The sequence below is a fragment of the Molothrus ater genome, chromosome 9 (genome assembly GCF_012460135.2).
Source record: "Molothrus ater isolate BHLD 08-10-18 breed brown headed cowbird chromosome 9, BPBGC_Mater_1.1, whole genome shotgun sequence".
Taxonomy (NCBI): domain Eukaryota; kingdom Metazoa; phylum Chordata; class Aves; order Passeriformes; family Icteridae; genus Molothrus; species Molothrus ater.
This window is the reverse complement of record NC_050486.2, coordinates 3,551,210-3,571,372: the sequence shown is the minus strand read 5'-3', so window position 1 is coordinate 3,571,372 and position 20,163 is coordinate 3,551,210. Positions and strand designations below refer to the sequence as shown.

General features: G+C 40.4%; 1 protein-coding gene across 1 annotated transcript in view; it reads left to right on the top strand.

The window, feature by feature from the left end:
* The window catches only part of CEP350 (centrosomal protein 350), a 70,138-nt gene that overhangs the window by 9,539 nt on the left and 40,436 nt on the right, over positions 1–20,163 (top strand). Inside the window, exons 2-16 of the mRNA XM_036387780.1 lie at positions 925–1,010; positions 2,635–2,678; positions 3,596–3,710; positions 4,326–4,458; positions 5,433–5,486; positions 5,527–6,050; positions 6,561–6,671; positions 9,090–9,203; positions 12,474–12,617; positions 13,423–14,078; positions 14,427–14,548; positions 15,772–16,823; positions 17,446–17,599; positions 18,780–18,934; positions 19,805–19,994. Of these exons, the coding sequence (XP_036243673.1) occupies positions 938–1,010; positions 2,635–2,678; positions 3,596–3,710; positions 4,326–4,458; positions 5,433–5,486; positions 5,527–6,050; positions 6,561–6,671; positions 9,090–9,203; positions 12,474–12,617; positions 13,423–14,078; positions 14,427–14,548; positions 15,772–16,823; positions 17,446–17,599; positions 18,780–18,934; positions 19,805–19,994 (3,641 nt within the window). The 5' untranslated portion in view covers positions 925–937. The remainder of the gene's footprint in view (positions 1–924; positions 1,011–2,634; positions 2,679–3,595; positions 3,711–4,325; positions 4,459–5,432; positions 5,487–5,526; positions 6,051–6,560; positions 6,672–9,089; positions 9,204–12,473; positions 12,618–13,422; positions 14,079–14,426; positions 14,549–15,771; positions 16,824–17,445; positions 17,600–18,779; positions 18,935–19,804; positions 19,995–20,163) is intronic.

Here is a 20,163-nt window from a genome sequence, read left to right as displayed (position 1 = left end):
TTGATCTTTATATTTGATTGCTTTTTTATATGGCACACAGTGTAGGGAAGTAAGAGGAAAAGAAATTTTCAGTAATTAAAAAATAAGGAAAATTACATCTGGGAGTTGATGAAAGAAGAGAGGAGAAGGTGCTTTTATGACTCCTTCAGAGGTCTAGAACTTCCTGTTGGAATTCTGTGGTCGCCTGATTTTTTCTTTCCATAACAGAAGTGTTGTCATTGTGTTATGAAGACAGCTCAGTAAGCATGTACTGGACACTTTTTTGTTGTTTGTTTGTTTGGGTTTTTTTGGTTTTTTTTTCCTTTTCTCCTTTATAAAAACTGCTTTAGTGATAGTGGCCAGGAGTTTCCACTAATTTTAGATTCACTGTGAGTCTTAACTTCAAAGTTCACAGAAAAACAATGGTGGCACCAGCTTTGTCTTCTTTCCTGGCTGTGGTGTCCTGCCATGCAGTTCTGCTGTGCCTTTTCCTTTTCCAGAGGTTGGTGACACATTCATTCTGTCACTGGTGGAGTTGGATATTTTCCCCAAGCATTTATAGGTTCAGGCCATGTGGTGCTGTCTCTGTTAGGCCTGTGTGTGCAGTAATCCAGTGTGGGCTTCTTCAGACTTGCTGCAATACTTGTTACTCTGATCTAAATTGCATCAGCCTCTAGGCCTCCTTTTATCAAGTTAATGTTTCTTGATGACAGAGAACAAAATCAAACCCTTCTTTATCCATGGAATTACGTGGTTTCTGCAGGGAGCTGTGACCACATCTGTGATTTCATGCTGGTTATCTGACCTTGTTCATGATGAAGGTTTGAAGTCATCAGATGAGGTAGACATTCATCATAATGATCAAGGTTATGTTCTCTTTAGACCAAGACAGATTTACTTTTACTTTGTACCTTTTTGATTCTTACAGGACTCTTTTTTTTTTAGGTAAATTGACACAATGTGGAGCAGCAAGTCTAATGAGGTGCCTCTACAAAATCTGAGGCATAACCAAAGCAAGGATTCTACCAGAGGTGAGGGTTTTCTCTGTTCTGCTGCCTTGTTTTGGGAGATATTTTGTCATGAGCTGTTTGAAACTCTGGGGAATTGTTCCAGAAAGCATTCTCCTGCCTCAGTTTGGGAGTAAGAGCATGTGTTCTGTGGCTTCCTTCTTGCAGATAGCAGTTTTGTACTCTGATCTCTGGAGTATTTGCTGATCTGCATTAGCAGTTGCCAGCCTGGGATATGGTTGCCAAGATGGCACTGAGACAGATTTTTTTAAAGTGCTGTAGAGGAGGAGCAGTGCAGGAGCAGAAATTGGGAACTGTTGGCTCTTGAAGGAAGTGAGGAAGAGCCTCTGCCAGTTGCTCAGTTCCAGAGTGGTGAAGACACTTGAGTAGCAGCAATGCATCTCTGCTAGGATGACTTTTACAGCACTGTTTTCTCCCTTAGCTGGAAAAATTGTTTAGCTTTTTACTGTTATGATTACTCAAATTTAGGAAAGGAGGGGACAGAAAAATTTTAAAATGACAGTACTTCCCTGAAAAAATCTTCCCAGAAAGGAAGAAAGGTCTCGTCTGTAGAGCAACTGAGTCGCGTGCTAGGCCTGTGGTTCGAGATCAGTCGTGTGATCTCCAGTGTGACAAAACTGGACTCCAGAAGCTGTTTTGAAAGCAGAGAAAGATTATTATTTTATCTGTAAGAGAACATTATTGCTGATTATTTCCTGTGGTATGGTCAGTTCCTTTTAAAATTGCCTACTCTTTGAAGCTGTAGTGTTCTGTGGACAAGAAGCACCACCTCTAGAAGTCAAAGCAGAGTTGTTTCTGTGCTGCTTCCCTATCCCTTTTCCTTTGTGGTGTTGTATTTTGCCTGGAATGAAATTGGCAGGTTTTTTACTGTGAGGAAGAGATTATTTCTTTCAGGTGTTACTACTACTCTCCATGGTTCTGACATAAGGATGTTGTGTTTTATAAACCATTAGATTGTAAGAACCATTAGAAAACAAAAGAGGGGAACTGATGAAGTAAATATTTATAGAGGAAAACACTACTACATCCTCCTGAGCACAATTGCTTATAGAGTAGGTGCTGTCTGTTTAGATTAAAAGGCTTGGGTTAGTACCCCCTGCTTGTTCACAAACATTATTTCTGTTTTGTTTGTAGGGTGTACAGTTCACAAAGATTACTGTTCATAATTCTGCCAATTGGAGCTTGGGTTTTGAGTAGAGTCTTTCAGTGACCATGTGTTCATGCTTAGTTTACTGAAGAAGAAAATGGAAGGGGGAAAAAAAAGGTAGTTAAACTGTAGTATAATAGAAAAATAGAAAGTATTTATGTTGGGGTAGATAACCAGCTTCATTTTATCTTCTAAACATCCTCTATTGTATGTGGTGGATTTGATTTCAGGGGTTGTCATGCATTCAACCTAAGTTAGTAAACTCATAATATGTTACAGTAAATACATTTAATGCTTTATAGCTTTGCTAGGATGAGCCTTGACTATAACAGTCTTTCATGGAGGAGATTTACAGGTGGGAACTGTGCTGTGAAAATAACTTGATTAGCAAGGGAATTAAAATTGTTTTGAAGCAACATTTTATTTCATTGTTTTTCATGTACTAATGAGAAATTAATGTCTTTGTTTCTGCCCTGGAAGATCTAACTGCAGCATGGGCTTCTATTTCTCAGACTAAGGCTGCTGTAAGTACTTTTTTTAACTTTCTTTTTTGTTCCTTTGGGATTGTTAGGTTTGGGTTTTTTTACTCATTTTCAAATCAGTTAGTGGCTACAAAAGCTTTTACAAAAATATTTTACTTAGCGATTGTCTCTTCAAAAAGTTGTGAATAGCACAAAGCCATTGGATTATGTAAATGTTGAACATTGCTTTATCTTGGAAAAAGTTTTCTGCACACAAGGAAAAGCTTTTGCCACAGCAAACTTAATACCTTCTTATTTAACAAAGTGATGATGTCCCATTTTTCTGAAAACTTGGAAAAATACCTCTCCTCTGCTTACTCAAACCAGTCAGAAACTGGGACAACACCAGTGTATTTAATAATTTTCCATTCTGAGCATTGCAGTTGCTGTATTTCTGTGGGAATTAACTTAGGTGCATAAGATGATGTAGTAGTGTCTAAAACCTGGCTTCAGTGAGGCCAAGCAGTTTGGGTTTGCATGGAATTCAGCTCTTTCCCATAGCCACGTCCCTCTTTTTTCTCAGTAGCTGAGCATCAGTGTGGGGTTTTACATGTGGAATTTGTATCATGCTCCATTTGTAAGGGAGTATTACAGATTTTTTTCCAAGTGGCATTAATATTTTATTCAGGCCAAGCATTAAGTCTCTGAATGGCATGTTATTAATTTTTTCAAAACAGCCTATTTAAGGGAAGAAAACTATGCAACAAAACCTAATTTAGATAATCTTATTAAACAAAACTTAATAGTAGTTTCTGGCCATAAGACCATACAGTTTTGCAATGTCAGCCTTGTGAAGTTGCTTTTGCCTGCAGTTTGACTCGTTGTGAAAGAGGAAAAACTTGTCATGTTTGGGGGGGAAATAAAAATATAGCTTAAAAATAGAAAACAATGTTCTAATTTGCATTATCTTCCAATTCTAGCTACGTCATATAGAGAACAAATTGGAAATAGCTCCCAGCAGCACGGCTGTGTTTGATTCAGTCATGGATGCCAAGAAGCCCTCTGCTAGTGGCAGCAGGAAGAGCAGCAGGAAGGGTATGTATTATTGAGGAGAGAATGTGTAAGGCAGCAGAAAGCCACTGCATTCTGGGAAAGCTTGGGTTCTCCCTGCCCCCAGCTTGTCTCCTGCCTGTGGTCTTTATTCCTGACACTCCAATTGCCCAGAAGAAACTGGTGTTTCCTTCACTGAGCTTAGGATGGAGGGTGTTCTATCCTAGTCTCTTGGTTAGAGGGGATGACAGGATTTGCCCCATGCACTGCTTATCCCACTCTGACAGGAAGTTTGATAAATCTGATGCTTCTGTTATCTGACTGAAGGAGAGCATTTGCTTTTAGGAAATAAGCCCTCATTTTATATACTAAGAGCATTCTGGTAGTGTGCTACTGAAGACCAGACAGATCGACCTCTAGTGGCAACACAGCCAACTTCACAGATTTAATTGCTTCTAATTAATCTTTAAGCATTATTATCTCTCTTTAAGTATGGTCATTGTTTCAAGCACTTACTGCCTTGCTCCTGGTTGTTGAAATCAGCTTGTTGAAAGAGAGAGCTGCTCAAACCCAAGAAAGACAATGTCAATGATACAGCCCCAGGAGCTTTCTCTTTCTGGAGAGGTGGGTACACAGAGTATTCTTTGCTTTCTGCTTCAGGTTCCCGCTCCTCCAGCCAGAATAAATCAAGCAAGGAGAAGTCCTCACGCAGCCCTCTTCGAGCAACCACTCTGGAGAGCAACGTGAAAAAATGCAGTCGTGTGGAATTCCGTGAGCCATTGGCTTCGTACAGGTTAGTGCTGGGACAGCTGACTACGTGCTAAGATTAGATTTAAGCTAACAGTGGTGGTTTTGACACCTCCTCAAAAATTGGTTTGCTTCCTCCCATCACTTACCCACGTGACAGCACGTGTTGTTGGACTTTTTTAGTAAATATTACAAATTTATTTTTTATTTAGTGAATATGAGTTTAAAGTCAACTGTTTTGAAATGGGACCAGGCCATCAAGTGATATGCCTATGGCATTAGTGACCTGATGGGTTCGATAGGTATTTAGTTTCAGTAATAAGAACCAAAAAGAGTGTTTCCTTTTGCTTTTCCAGCTTAGTTTCATTAGTTCTTCAGCATATGTTCCCAAAGGTGTTACCAAGACAGTGTGGAGTAAGAGTAGTAATAGTAGTACTAGAGCTAGTACTAAAGTCACATTTTTGTGAATGTGAGAAACTCCTATAAGAACAGCTTCTCATGGAACAAAAGTGGTACAGAACACAGAAGGGCCCATAGAACATGATTATTATCCTGACACCTAAGTTTTGGTCTCTTTCCATTACTTGAGTCAGCTGTGAGGTGATCCTCCTTGTTGCATGTGACAGGGGTTAACTGACCCCTGATTTGGGCCAATTTTGTTAATTGAATAGCTCATGTACTAATTATGCTTCTCTTAAGTCTGTACTTGTTATTTAAGGCTTTTCTCTTTTAAATTGAAGGGTGACATTACTGCTTGCTGATTTCCTAGTCTTCAACGTTATATATATTCTTTTCAGACAGAGAGTGCAACAAATGAAATTTTGAACAGAAGTCTCTTTCTGTTTGATCAGACTTGCACTATTAAATATGAGGTGGTCAGACTTTAAAAGAGCTTGCCTTTAAAGTGGAGCCAGGGTAGAGGAAGTCATTCATTTAGTTGATGCATGTGCTGATTGCTGAGGTTGAGGGTCCTACATTTGTGTTTCTGACGGTGAATTTTCCCCCCTTCTCTTACATCAGGAATTTATATAATTCTCTGTCTTACCACAGTTCTAGCCAGCTTGAGGCCAAGCAGCTGCTGTCTAGTTTGGAGCTGAGTGAAGCAGAAGGGAAGAGTGAACTGCCAGCCTGTCTGGCACACAGAGCGGGACGAGCGGGACCGGCACAGCAGAGCCTTTGACAGCCCCTTCCCTTCTGCTGCGGACGAGACCATCGTGAGGTACCTGAATGACCGACCCACAATCAACGCCTTGCACAGTCACGAGCCATTTCCTAGGCTTGCAGCACTTTCAAGACTGGAAGAAGAAAAAACCAGTAGCTCCAGGGGAGATGAAAGTAGCACTAGAGCTTCTCAGAGTATCACGTCCCAGGACAGTGAACTGAAAGTGTCTTCCCCTTCTGCCACGAGTATTTGCAGTGCTCACAGGCTGGAAATCCTGAGGCAGCGGCAGCACGATGCCAAGTTGGAGAAGCTGAAGGAGAGGATCCGAAAGCAGTGGGAGCATTCTGAGGAGCTCAGTGGCAGAGGGCAGCACTTGGGCTATGCTGAGCAGCCTGTCGTGGTCACTAACGCGGAGAACACGGTGACTCCCAAGGTCAGGAAGGTGACAGCTGTGCCTGCTGCTCCATCATACAGAGGTATGGAGGTGCAGATCCCCTCCCTGCTGGGTGTGCAGGGTGAGGGAGCAGAGCTCAATCCACTGAGCAACGTTTCAAAGCGTGGACCTGGCTCATAGCTCTCTTTGGGCAGTATGGGGGTGCATGGTATGATCACAGATCACAAATAAAAAGAAATTCTTGCTAAATTACAGAAGTGTGAATTCCTTTGAAATTTTTCCTGTGTCTTATTAGAATTACTATAAAAAGAAGCTTGCTATATTGGTGTTTGGGTTGATTGCAATAAATTTTTTAATGGTCTCAGAGCTTATTGAAAAAGCCTTTCACATTTTTAATAATCTTTTCCTCACCCATTCTGCTGTTTTTCAACTGTGAGCAAGTGGCAGACTGGTGTATTGCTTTCTTCTAATTTAGCATTAGATATTCACACAGTTACTTTTTTACTTGGCAGTTTCCCATCCCTTCTACTCTAACAAAGCTGTATTTACATTTTATGGAGTTATTTTCAACTCTTGAATGGTTTACTTTCAGGTTTCAATCCTGCTGAAACAAGGATTCGTGCTCCAGATGGAAAGATCTGGCATACAGACGAGTTTCGTATTGGTCGGGAGCTTTACAGAGATATTGCACTCCAGTTAAAAGGTGAGCCACAAGTAGAATTGATTAAGCCACAAAACTTTCTGTAAGAGGCAGAGAAATATATTTTGTACGAGTCTACAAAGTCATGGGAACAAAAAATTGAAGGAAGGGGTGTTGAATATATTGTAATTCTCTCCACGGGAGGAATTTACTGAACACTAAAACAACAACAAAATTAGTCCTTCTCCCAGTTCTCTCATTCAAATACTTCTAATAAAAAAACAGTACCAAAAAGAATGCCAAGTAATAGCATTTCTTTGAAACAGGAAAAAAGAAAACTCTCCATTAGAATAACTTTTGTTTAATTTTGTGGCTTTTTTATACATGGTTGCATGAATGAGTACAATTTCCTGGTTAAAAGGACAAAACCCACTTTTGGTTTCTGTTTTCAAATGTACTGCTCCAAGACACAATCTTTATTCATCTTCCTCTCTGAAAAACTGCAGTACCATTGGCAGCTCTTTTCTCTGGGTGAGCTGGAGTAGGATGCCCAAGTGTGCTTTTCTCATTTGCTAGGCTGGTTACAGTGAAGTGCTGTAAGCTTGGATTGCCTCTGACTGACTGAGTAGGGGAAGGGGGAAGAGATCAGGTGAACAAAATGGAAGGGAATGGAAAATAAAAACCCCAGAGAACCTCTAGTTTTGCAGTAAGAGCTTACTTATTAAGAGTAACTTTTCTCTTTGCTCAAAACATTTAAGACTGAAGGAAAATGCATTGAGATTTAAATCTGTAGGTATCTGTGCAGTAATAAACCAATTTGTCTTTTTTCCTTGTACAACTCGATAAATTACTGAGGACTTTTTATGGAATCACTCATAAAAAATAGTTCAGAAAGAAGAGATGCTCCTTTCCAGTAAAATTACTTTGCAAATATTTTTGCACTGTTCACATCAGTCTGTGAAATTAATGCTAAATTTCCACAGACTTTTAATCTACACTAGCATTTTTTTTTAATTTTGGCAAGCATAACAAGCTGTTTATGGAAATTCAAGTTTTTTTTTTTAAAAGCTTTATTGAAGAGATCCAATTAAAAGGCATTTGGATCATGTGTCCAGTGCCTACAAAAGGAAGGAGCTGTGTGTGTGTTGATCCACACTTCTGTCCTGCTGCCATGTGTAGAACAGCTGTTGTGGAACGTGTCTCCTTTCTGAGCTGAAAAGATTATACTGAATATCTGATGCTAGTAAACAAATGCTGGTGCTACACATAATATGTACTGTAAGTGTATTTTTAGGTTGTCAGATTAACTATCCATGTGTTACTTCTGTATTAAATTTACACCATGTGGTGTTTTGGGTGTGTACAGTCAGTTGTATCAGAACTGTTCTTTGCTCTCTAGTGCTGAAATAATCTGTTATATCTCTAATATCTACAGCAGCACTCTTCTTTCCAACAAAAAGATTTTTATGTATAAGCATAGACCATACAGGATGTCTTCATCTTTGTACAGCAGTTAGGCTAAAGGGTATGATATGGACCCCAAGTTTCCAGTAATTTTGTCTAAAAGATGTTCAGGATTTGCCATAGTAGAACAAAATTGCTGTAATAGGAGCAGGGTGAGAAGCAGCCTGTACTTTCCTGGAGTCAGGAAAGGGCTGTTTGTTGCTAAAAGAGGTGAGGAGGAAGTTAACTTTCTGCAAATGCAATCCCTGAGGCTTGTGGTACTCACTGCATTGATTGTCTTACCTGCTCTTGTTGTCAGCCTCAAAGGCAGCTAGAAAATCTGTAAGGAAGGGGTGCTAAGGGTGAGAAAGACTCCAAAAATTCCATTCTTACATCTTTGTAATACGACATCCTGTTCTGCCTCTGATGCTTCCTATGGACATCCATCAGAGTGGATTCACATGAAATAGGGGGCTCTAAATGTTTACATTGGCATCTAAATAAAGCTTCAGATCTGTCCATAGAGGGGGTTGAACAACATCTTGGTTGTTTTAGGTTATCTGATCCCATTCTTCAACGAGGAGGAACCAAAAAGCAGTGGGAACAGTGGCCACAGAGTTCCTGATGTGCTGTCATGCATTAATGTGGAAGCAGCAGCCCTTGAGTTCAGGAACTGCATGTCCTTGTGGAACATTAGAGCAGTAAAATGTAGTATCTGTAGCAGAAGAGAACCAACAACTGTTTAATATAAACTGACAACATTTCTTTTTAGTATTGAAAACTAACTTTGTAAATATCTGTATGGCCTTGCTGTGGCTTCACTGCCTTCCAGTGCATAGGTAAACAGACCTTGATTCAAAATTCTGTGAGGACTTTAAAGTGCTGGACTGGAAGTCATTGATCTGGGTGTATAATCTGGGAAAGTCAGTGAATTCTATTATGTTTCTCTGAGGTCTGGTTTTTCAGATGCTGAAGCAAGCTTGTTATTCTATGTTCTCCCCTGTGGGATATCATTTAACAGCTTTTGTTTGTTTTTAGAGGATTCAACAGTAAAAGGAAAATCTAGTGAGAGAAACAAAGAGAGGAAATCTACAAGACCAGTGCGGAAAGCGCAAAAACTGACACGGTTGTCAAGTCCAGAGTCCAAACAAGGTGACTATTTCTGCTGTGGAGGGAGGATTGTTACATGTCCTTCAGAGATAAATTTTGTCTCAAGAAAGAAAAACAGAAGTGCATTCCTTTAAAAGCCTTCTTAGATGTGCAACAGTGCTGTTGTAGTGAGTTTGTGCACTGTGCTGCATTGGGGGTTGTGTGTGGTTTTGTTGTTGGCACTTTTTTTGTGGTTTATTTTAATTTTTTGCCTTTCTACTTGCTGTGTGCACCTTGAGGAAACTGCTGGAGAGTGTGAGTTTCTTGTGGGGAGAGGTATCCTTAGGTACCTGTCAGGGTTATGTAGACAAAAAGAAGCAGTAGATCTGTTCTGGATCCTGTCTCTGTTTGGGGTGTGATGAAGCTGGATAAAGCCTGACCCATGGCTCAGTCAGCAATGCTGAGACATGATCTTAAAATCAGTGCCAGTGGGACTGGCTGAGTTGCTTTCCCATCAGGTGAGGAGGGGCTGCTGTCAAAGGTGTTCTCTGGGCTGATTTCTCAGTGAGGAAGCAGAGGACAGGATGCTCCTGGCTTTTCTCTGGTTGTTGTTCTTCCATGTTTCGAGTTATTGCTATTCTGCACCTTCATTTCTCCTTAACCCACTCCTGGCTTTTTCAGTTGGTGAAATAATGTAAACACATATTCCCTGAGTAGTCTTCCAAATCTTGGTATTTTTAAATAAATGTTTATTTCTTTTACCAACTGATAACTTTTTCCTCCACTATTGTCTGACAATTCCACTGATTGTTAAATACAATTTAAATTTAATTATTTAGAGAAGATGATGAAAGCAGGTTTCTGTAGAGCAGTGCCTTATAGAAGAAAATAAAATTAAGCACGTGTGGAATTCTGACAGTGCTTCTTAGTTTTCCAGTAGTGTGAATCTTTGATATTGGCAGCAAAAGAATTAAGAAGACTTCCAGATATGCTTCGTATTTGGTTTTAGTTTTCATACAAAGTGAGTAGCTATGGCTGCAATCACACACTGAGCAATTTCTTTTCTTTAAATATATGCAAGTTTAGGCACCTTTTGAACCCCTCTTAAGGTATTCTATTTTTCCTTGTGTACAGTGACCATAATCTGTAAACATTTTGTAGAAATAAAAAGCAGCTCTAAAAATTATTACAAAGGATTTTTAGAGAGTGAATATGTGCTTCTGCATGCTGTAAATCCTGCTTGTGAATATTTTGTGGTAAGAAATACCAACACTTCAAGTGATAAGCATGGATTTACTCCCTCCTATGCTGATCAATCCCTACTTAAGGAATCACACTCAGCTGTCTTATATATTTATGACAGTTCCAAGTGAGAGAGAAGCACAGGTCAACCCCAACAATCCCACCTTGTGCCTGAGAGCATTGTCCAAACCCTTCTTGAGCTCCATCAGTCTTGGGACTGTGACCAGTTCCCTGGGGAGCCTGTTCAGTGCCCAAACACCCTCTGAATGAAGAATCCTTTCCTAAAATCCAACCTAACCCTCCATTGACACAACTTCAGGCCATTCCCTCAGGTCCTGTCACTGGTTGCCATGGAGAGGAGATCAGTGCCCACTCCTCTGCTTTCCCTTGTGAGGAAATCCTCTCTGCCTTCTAGGGAATCAACAGCTGTAAGCTCCAGCCCCTTTATTGTGTACAAAGCCACCCCCTGTTATAATGGATTAAATCCATGGAAAATGATGGCCTGAAATCCCTGGAAGGCAAGAACCAGCCCTAAGTGTCATGTCCATCCTCCTCCAGTCACTGCAGTAGGAAACTGCTTACCATGGCCAAGGCTATGAATAGCCATGGCTCATGTTCTGCCCCATTGGCGTGTTGGAGTTAAACAGCTGACTGGAGATGCAAGATGACACTTTACCCTGGCTCTTTAAACACACACAGAACTAATGGGAGAACAGTGAATTCTGCAGGAGAACCCCTTTGGCTGATGCCTCTGTTTTACAGAGACTTGAAGTGACATGTTTCAAGTGACAGCTCTTTTATAAAATACTTGGGTAATTTACAATGCAGGCAAGGAGTTCTGCTAGCAAAGGGTTGAGTAGTGGGCTGCAGACTTCTAGGTTAAAATAACAACAAGAAAGGGGGTTGGAAACTGAGGACTGGGATTGCCAAAACAATTATTCTGCTGTGCTGGATTTCACTTGACATTGTTGGTATCCTGTCTTCAAAGTGCTCTTGGGCCCAGTACAGTGCCTTTTTTGTTTGGCTGTGGTGATCTCATGCTGCAGTGGCTGGGTTTCTTTAGGCAGAGCACTTGGAGGTAGAACCTGAAATGGAATCGTTAAAAATCAACTGCAAATTATATATTCAAGTTAGGTGCTTTTCTGACAATTAAATACCCCTGAAAGGTCTGATTAATTTACAGATTATTAATCATCTGAATTACCTAATTAAATTTTCTATTTTATACTGTATTTTTCTCCAAAGCATTTTTAAGGTCATTATTAAAAAAAAATATATTAGTATTGGAAGTTAGCATGTTGAAAGGTGAGTTGAATAAACCTATCATTTAATCTACCCAGTATTAGGTAAAGATGCCACCATAACCAGTTGTTATTATTTAATTATATGGAAGAATGTTCTAGGTAAAAGAATCCTAGAACATTTTGATTGGGTTACTGTCACCTGCAAGGTATTTTGTCCTTGAATTAATAAGTATCAACTAATAGGATTTATTCTTAACTGTTTTTTCAGTGCTGGAACAGAAGTCCCAGCTAAGGGACAGTGAGTTAGCATTAGTTGGTGTAAAACATCTGGTGCTTGATATTTTTTAACCTCCTTACAAGACATGTATCTCACCAATTAATTACCTGTAAAAGCCTCTAAAGTAGTTTTGAGGTTTTTTCCTAGAGTTTTAGCTAATATTATTTTGGTAGGAAGCTTAAGGGGTTTTTATAACTCACCTTTATTTTTGTTCCTCTCATTACAACAATTTAGTTGCTTTTATGTTTTTATTTCTTATTTTCCATATTTGAGTGGTGGTCAACAGCTCTAGAAATATTACCCCTGTCCCTATAAGGCTTGTTTGTATATTTTAGACCTTCATAAAGCATTCTTCTTTTTTAAATCAGTTTTTGTAGGGCTTTAATATGCTGCAGTGTGTTTTGGGTGTTACACTGGGGCATCAGTGTTCTGGCTGTTTGTGTAACTGCAGCTGTACCACTAATGCAGAACTAAATGGTACAGAAATGATGAATGGCTGCAATGATACTTCTTTCTGATACCATGGCAAATCCTCTAGAGCTTGGCTTTTATTTATTCTTTATTTTGAAGGTGGAAACTATGTGATAAGTGCATCCTCCTGGCGGGAGGGACAAAAGCTGGTAAAAAAGATCCTGGGTCCAGCTCCCAGAATAGAACAGGACAGAAGAGCTGTATCCAGTGACAGAGCAGGCCGAGAGAGAGCTGCCAAGTCTGGTAAGTTGTTCTTTTATCACTGGACTTACTTCATTTTACTTTATTATATAACACTGCATGTCTGCAGACTACAGCAGACTTCTGAGATAGAATGTTCTGAGATAGGAGTTTCTTATCAAAATTGCTCCTATTTTTAACCTGGAATTTGAGGGAGGTGGGGGGAAATTTTGCTCACAACCATGGCTGGGGTGCATAAGCTCTGTTCCTGGGTGCATTATGGACTTTTTTTGGTGTCATGGTCCCTGCACATGGGACTTGAGGGGTGGTATGTGCTGCAAGGGTGCTTGGGGTGTCTGGAAAAGATGAGATATAGGCTGCAACCAAAAAATGGACCACTTGCAATCTGTCTTTGCCTCTTGAAGCCAGTGGGGAAAGGAATGGCTAGCATGGTCCAAGGCCAGATCAATTTTGTAAGTTTGCTGTGCATAATCCATAAGCTGTGATTGAGCATCCCAGTTGAACAGGGATTGTGGTTTTTCCAGATACAGTATAATGTCATCCGTGTGCATCATAAATATTCATTGATTCCTCCACCAGCCTTTTTCAGAGTTTATACAGAATCTCAAACAGACAAATAAGGCATGCTGTGAACTTCTGTGCTTCTAATGCCTGTGAGGTGGTGAGGATGGTGAGAGTAGAAAGGGTGTGGGCTCAGTCTGAGCAAGGGCTGCCACATTCAGATTGTGACACCAGATGAAGCAAAGACCTATTTACAGTGAGATCTGCACTCCTCCCTCGTCCTTCTTTTTGCAGCTGTTTCCCAAATTTGATTGTTACCTGACATATTTGACATCTCATTCTTTAGCAGGCTGCATTGGAAGGACAGGTTCTGATTCCAGATTGGATGTTACCTGTAAAAGCTCTTCAAGAAGTTCTGAAAGGTCAAGAAGTAAAGTTCGGTCTGAGACCAATCTGAGAAAACTGGAAGCTGCTCTTCCAGGTGATAACCAAGAAGATCATGCCTCTGTAAACAAGGATTTCCTGCCCGTGGAGATACGTGGAATTCTTGATGACCTGCAGTTGGATTCCATGAGTACAAAGCAAGAGACAGACGTGGAAAAGCAGAATCAAAAATCTGTTTTGCCAACTCAAACTCTGAGGAGCCACAGTCCAACCAAAAGGAAACCAGACAAGGTAGCAGCCAGTGAGGAGCCTCAGGTGATCTCTAAGAAACGCCACTATGACAGTGATGAGGTTCGGCAGTACATCATCAGGCAGCAGGAGGAGAGGAAGAAGAAGCAGAATGAAGAGAAGAAAGCACAAAAGGAGGCAACAGAACAGAAGAACAAAAGGCTCCAAGAGCTCTACAGAAAGCAGAAAGAGGCTGTTACTAAAGTGAAGAATGTGCCTCCTCCTGAGCCTTCAGCAGCCAAACGGTTACAGGAAACCTATTCCAAACTCTTGCTGGAACGAACACTTCTAGAAGAGCCACCTCAGCTGCCGACGGTGCAGGAAACACAGGTACAGCTGATTCACTAACTTAAGGTCTTGCAGTTGTTTGCAGGAATAGGAGCTCGGATGTTTAGGGAGGCTGGCACTTGTGCTGTTCTGGTGGTTATCAGTTAAGAAAAAAGAACAAATCAAAATGTGTAGCTTTGCTTAAACAGAGTGATTTCAATGTACAGCCTCTTTGCTAGTGGCTGCTTTTTGGCCCAGCAAGGCTTACTAGAAAGTTGACTGGAAATCATCTTTCTATTTTAAAGAGAAGCTGAATTGTGGATATTAGCCCTCTCAATTGTAATGAAGCAAGAGCTCCTAAACTCTGACACATTGTTGAAAATGCATTTTTCTGGTTGTCTTCATCTCTAGCCCAGACCTGGTTATCAACCATCTGGGGAATCTGACAAAGAAAACAAGGCTCAAGAGCGTCCTCCGAGTGCCTCTTCCAGCAGTGACATGTCCCTTTCAGAGCCACAGCTGCCGCTACTGAGGTGAGCAGATGGGGCCTTGGGGGAGAGAGCAAAGTTCTCCTGCTTTCATCTCTGGGAGGAGAAAATAGCCTTGGCTCTTGAGTTCCTGTTCCAGTGAGAGTGATTGTCTTTATGTCAATTACAGCATTTTCCTGGCAGTAAAAAGGAAGCTGATGCAGGAAACCATATGAAAATTTCGGCTATGGCTGATTTGCCAGTGTGTAAATAAAGCGAATAATGATTGCTGATAATGTTTTGTTGACATCAGTGGGGTGTGTATTTCATATTGGGACACTCTTATTTCCTCTGCCATTGGGCAAGATCATATGAATGTATTTGTTGATTTTTCTTACTCCATTTGCTCAGTGTTGCTGTTTGATCTATTGTCTCAGATTCAGCCATTAGTTACTCTCTATGAAGTACCAAACATGGCTGCTTCTGCTTGAAACTAGCCTTTCCCTCTTTCTTTTCATGCAGTTTTCCCAATTTTGAATTGTTCAGTGTATTATCAAAGTTTTCTTACTGCAAGTCAAGGTGCCTCACCAAACACTTAGATGTAAGGAACTAAAAATCCTGAAGTTTCTTGTATATTCTTAATATCCCTGTTGTGCAAGTGTCTTCATTTTTAACTACATAATGTCTGCTTCTTAAATGTATTCTTGTTTCATTATGGGTACTCGGACTTAGTAAGTGCAATGAGACCTGTTTCCCTTCTGGAAAAGTTCAAGGAATGCCATGTACTACCATGTGTAGAATAAAATAAACACAGTAAATACTGTTAGTGTAACATCATAAAGAAAAGATATAATTACTAGTAGTAGAGGAGAAATGAGACTCACAGGACTGCTTAAGGTATTCAGAGACCCTCATAGTCATCAGAGAAGAAGTTTTTTTGGGGGACTTATGAGGTGTTCTGGACACAGGCAGGTGAGAAGGAAAAAAAAATTCTCCCTTTTGGGGCCAGGAAGTTTTTGGAAAAGACTGCTGGCAGTGAGAAATCTCAGCTTATTAAAACCCTGAAACAAAGAGTACACCATCAATGGCATTTCAGATTTGGGAGGTGCTGTGTTGTTTGGTTTGTTGGTTTTTTACTAAATAACATTGTGCTTACTGTCTCATTCCCCACCCCTCTGATTCCATCAAAAAGTATTTTGTCCTGAAATTAAATCTGTGGCAACAATGCTTTAATCTAAGACATCAGTACTCGTGTAAATCATCAACTAAATGTTGACTTTTCATTTCAGGAGCGATCTGATGGAGCCTCCATGGGTACAGCCAGACAGGTTGAGCCCAAGAGTCCAGCTCCCCCACCCACAAGCTCTGTTGGGCTCAAGTGGAGGCCCTTGTTCCCAGCACTGGAGTCTGGAGCAGATGGACCTTCTGTCAAAGGAGTGTGATGCAATGTTGGCAGGCAGGAGGAGCCATTCTGCCCCTGTGGGGTCCCTGATGCCTCAGTTGTACATGAATTCATCTGCTGCACAGGAAAACCTCTTGGTAAAACCTTCTGCCAGCCAGTATAAGAGCAAATTAGATCGCCTTGAAGCTTTAAAAGCTACAGCTGCTTCCCTTTCTAGCAGGATTGAAACTGAAGCCAAAAAGTTGGCTGGTGCTGGCATCAACTATGGTACCACGTGGAACTCAGAATTTATGCAAGAAAACCAGGATGAGGGACGGTGGGCAAAGGCTGTGAGTCCTCCTGTGAGGGAGGAAAATGAAAATACTTTTTCAGCCAGAATTCAAAGGATGCTGGGTGCCTGCGTGTCTCATACAGCCTTTGATGACAGCCTTCCTGGGGTAGGCAACCTTAGTGAGTTCAAAAAGCTGCCTGAGACCATCAGACCTCTTACTGATGTAATCAGCCTTGGATTGAGGTCTCCTGCTGCTAACAGGCATGAAGGGATCCTGGGACATTTATCCAAGAGGCAGATGGAGTCCCCAGGGCGTGAGAACCAGGCGTATCCTCTGAGCAAAGCCGTTACTCCTCACGAGTCCAGCATTGACTCCATCAGCGAAGGGCCTCTCCTGAGTGATGAAAACCTCTCTGAAGAGGAAGGAGGCCAGCAGAAGCAGCTGCCACTGAAGATGTTGGAGACATTAAAAGAGAAGGATTTTTGTATTCGGGAGAGAAATGCTTTTGAGCCCATAAAGGAGTTTCAGAAAGCAGCTGAGAGGTATTCCCCACTTTTCACTCAGACAAGTGACACGCACAGCAAGGGGCCCTGGGAGGAACTGGCAAAGGGAAGTCCCCACAGTGTCATCAACATCTTTGCAAAGAATTACCAACTTCATGGAAAAGGTAAAAATGGAAGCATTTCTCAAAGCTCTTGTGAATTTTCCCAGTCCTACTGCTCCATGCACTTCATACTTTGCAGTTAAGGAATGTGCTTTCAGAGGTCTCAAATACGAATCTCCGTAAGACATGATTTACAACTGTCTCATGCAGCATGCTCTTTTATTTTCATTTTTTGTACAATTTTTTTCCTCTTTTTATGAGTACTTTGTCTCTACCCTGGAGCTCCTCATTCTGAGGAGGAGTGTTTTCTGAGGAGTTGATTTTTGTCTTGTGGTTTTTCTCAATTCTTTTTTACCTTCATATTATTTTCTTTAAAGATGATTGCATGAAATTTTCCGCAGATGGCTCTACTCTAAAGCACAGTACTCTTCAAGAATGTTTTGGTTGGAGTAGGTTAATGGACTAAAGAATTCAATAATTTACAAAAAGAGGAAGACTGTGCTCATTATGTTGTGTTAAAACTGCCATTGTGTTAAAACAGCTGTACTGCTATTCTCTTGATTTTGTGTTTGAAAGGAAGTCATTGTAACTCACAGTTGGGAGCATTTAAATTCCTATTACCTACTTGATGTATGTTTGTATTTGTTATAATCTTTGTCCTCTCCCCTCTCTCCCCACACCTCAGTGTTTGAGGAAAGGCTGAACGGAGGCTCTGCCCTTCTGCGCCCTCTGCTCCCTGCCATGAGCCCTGCAGAGAGCGTGGCTTCTTACGAGGATGACTTTGCCTCCTCGCAGGGAAGCAGCACTTTAACAGACAAAAAGATTTCACGTGACCTCAGGTAACTGTGTTAGACTTCCTAGAAAATTAAAAATTCAGAATTCAAGAGAAAATGGTTAATACAAGATCTGGTTCATAATATGCTGGGTGTCTTTTCTGCTGTGCTGTACTGTGCTAGTCAAAGTGATGAAAAACTTTCTTAGGACCTTACAGTTAATAGAGCAGAAGGTGAAGTCAAGTATTCCTGTTCCAGAGTCCAGTATTCCTGTTCCCTGTCTAATTTTTGCTGTTCTTTAGCCTGTAAAGGTAGCTTTAGACAAGATTCTTTAGACAAGATTCTTATGCTTTGTAGTCTGGTGAAAATTAGTTCTCTGACTTGTGTGGCTGCAATAATGCTCAGTTGGGTAGTCTTGGAATTCAGAAAAAATAGAAAAGCTATTTTAAGTCTGAAAATGCCTTCAGTACTTCAAAACTTTGTGGTAAATCTGTAATTGCTTTCAGTAAGCATTTGTCAGTGCTTACTTAGTAATGGATACATTAACTGTCTGTAAGAATTTTTAAAAGCTTTTGTTCAGATTAAAATTTGAAGGCTGTAGATCATCGAGTCCATGCCTACTACATGGCTTCCTGAATTTTCCAAGACCCTCTTTTTTTGTAATGAGCTATATTTATATCTTTTGGCCACCTTGGGGAAGGCCACAAGTGTGTTTGTACCAGTGATACTTCAGAAGAAAAGAAGTTAAATGTCACTTTGCACACTGAAAATGATTCTTTCTGATTAAAGCTTCTTTCTTCTTCTGGTATCATTTAGTGTATGATGCATTGGCATCTCTTTTTTGCAAGTCTTTTGTAATCCTTTATTGAAAATTGCTCTTATTTCTGGCAGTTGATATCTGTATGCCCAGAGATTATCTGAAATGCAGTCACATTTTGAGTCATTCTTATGTTGTTCAGGTTTGGAGTCAAATAGCTCTTAAGAGTTAAAATTAGAGAGCACAGTTGTTATCCATCTTTTAGTGTTTCATATTATTGGAAGCATGTTTCAGTATGTTCAATATCATATCAAACTTCCCAATGCCTTAGCTGTCATAGCTTTTAATCTCAAAACCAATGCTCTTCTAGATGGGCTGAGTAGTGCAGTTTAGTCATCTCTCTCTAATGCAAAGTGTGGTAGTTTCCTTGTGCACAGTGTAACATGGGAGCTGGGACTCCTTAATCACCAACAATGTGTTCCTTTCTAGTGCTGGTGGCAGCAGTAATTCAAGCATTCAGGAAGAAATTCCCAGTAGGAAGTCTCCCCTTGAGCCTCCCCTTGGTTCTCAGCACTCGTCTGGACCCCGGTCTGCAGCGTCCTCCCGCTCCTCTGCTTCCTCCAAAAAGAGGGGGAAAAAGGAAAGTAAGTGCAACACTTGGATGTGGAGGATCCTTTTTTATTGAAGCTTTTCTTATTAGGAAAATTGCAGTACTACGTATCTAATACTGATAGAATGATTGATTCATTCCTTCAGTGATTCCTTCTTAGATTCTTTTTTACTCTGGTTATTCTCTAACCTTAAAATACAGTAATTTAAAGTTGAATAAACACGAAGTTGTTAACAGCATTGAAAAGCTTCCTTTCCTAAACCAGCCTTCTGATAAATAAGTTAATTTTAGTATTGTGTGGGAACTATCCTTAGATTCTGTACTGAGAAAATGCCAGTAGGTTACAGCCATGTTTGTGAAGGTGACAGCAAATTTCCCTAAATGCCTTAGTTTTCACCAGTGCACAAATTAATAAATACATTGGTTTCTGTGGTAACCTGTACATTACAAAAGCATGAATAAACTTGAGGCTTGGTGCACCCATAGTATATGAGCAATGGATAAAAAAACCCCTAGGTTTTAAGCCAATAGAAACATGACAAAACTAGGATTAGGCATTCTAAATTATCTCTCTTCCTATTTTTTCAAAATTCTTTGCCTTTCCCCCAAAAAGCTAGGCTGTATTCTGATTATCGGTAGTAAAGAATCAAACATGTAGTTTCCTAATTTAAACTGATAGTGTGCTGAAATAAAAGCTGAGTGAGAGTTTTGGCAGTGAACACAATATACAGAAGAAATTCATTGCCAATTCTACATTTCTTACTTGTTGGATTTATAGACTTCTAACTCAAAGGCTTCTTTAGTTGGGGAAAAACTTCTACACATTCATTGTTTTGGGGCCTGTGATGGTAAGGTATTCACATGTAGAACCAAACAAACTTTTGACACTATTGTTGCTTCTTAGGGTTGGATGCTTTCAATGGAAGTTCTCACCACTTTTCTGTGGAAGAAGATAAAATACTGTCTGAATTAGAGAGGGGATCCCAACAAGCTAAGAAATCCTTATTGAGTAGCAGAATTTCTAATAAAGAGCATGAGCAGAACCCAGATACAGACAGCACACTGGAAAACTTGTCTGGACACTCCCTGATGAGGTAACAGGATTGTTATGGAACTTTATGCAAATATAATGATGCTTGGTAATGTTACTGGCTGTGTCTTTGGATATGCAAAAGGGAAGTAACAGAAATGGTCAAATGTTAGTAGGATGTGCATGCAGAAAACATTTCTTCCCTGTATTTTAAATATGAAACCTGGTGTCCT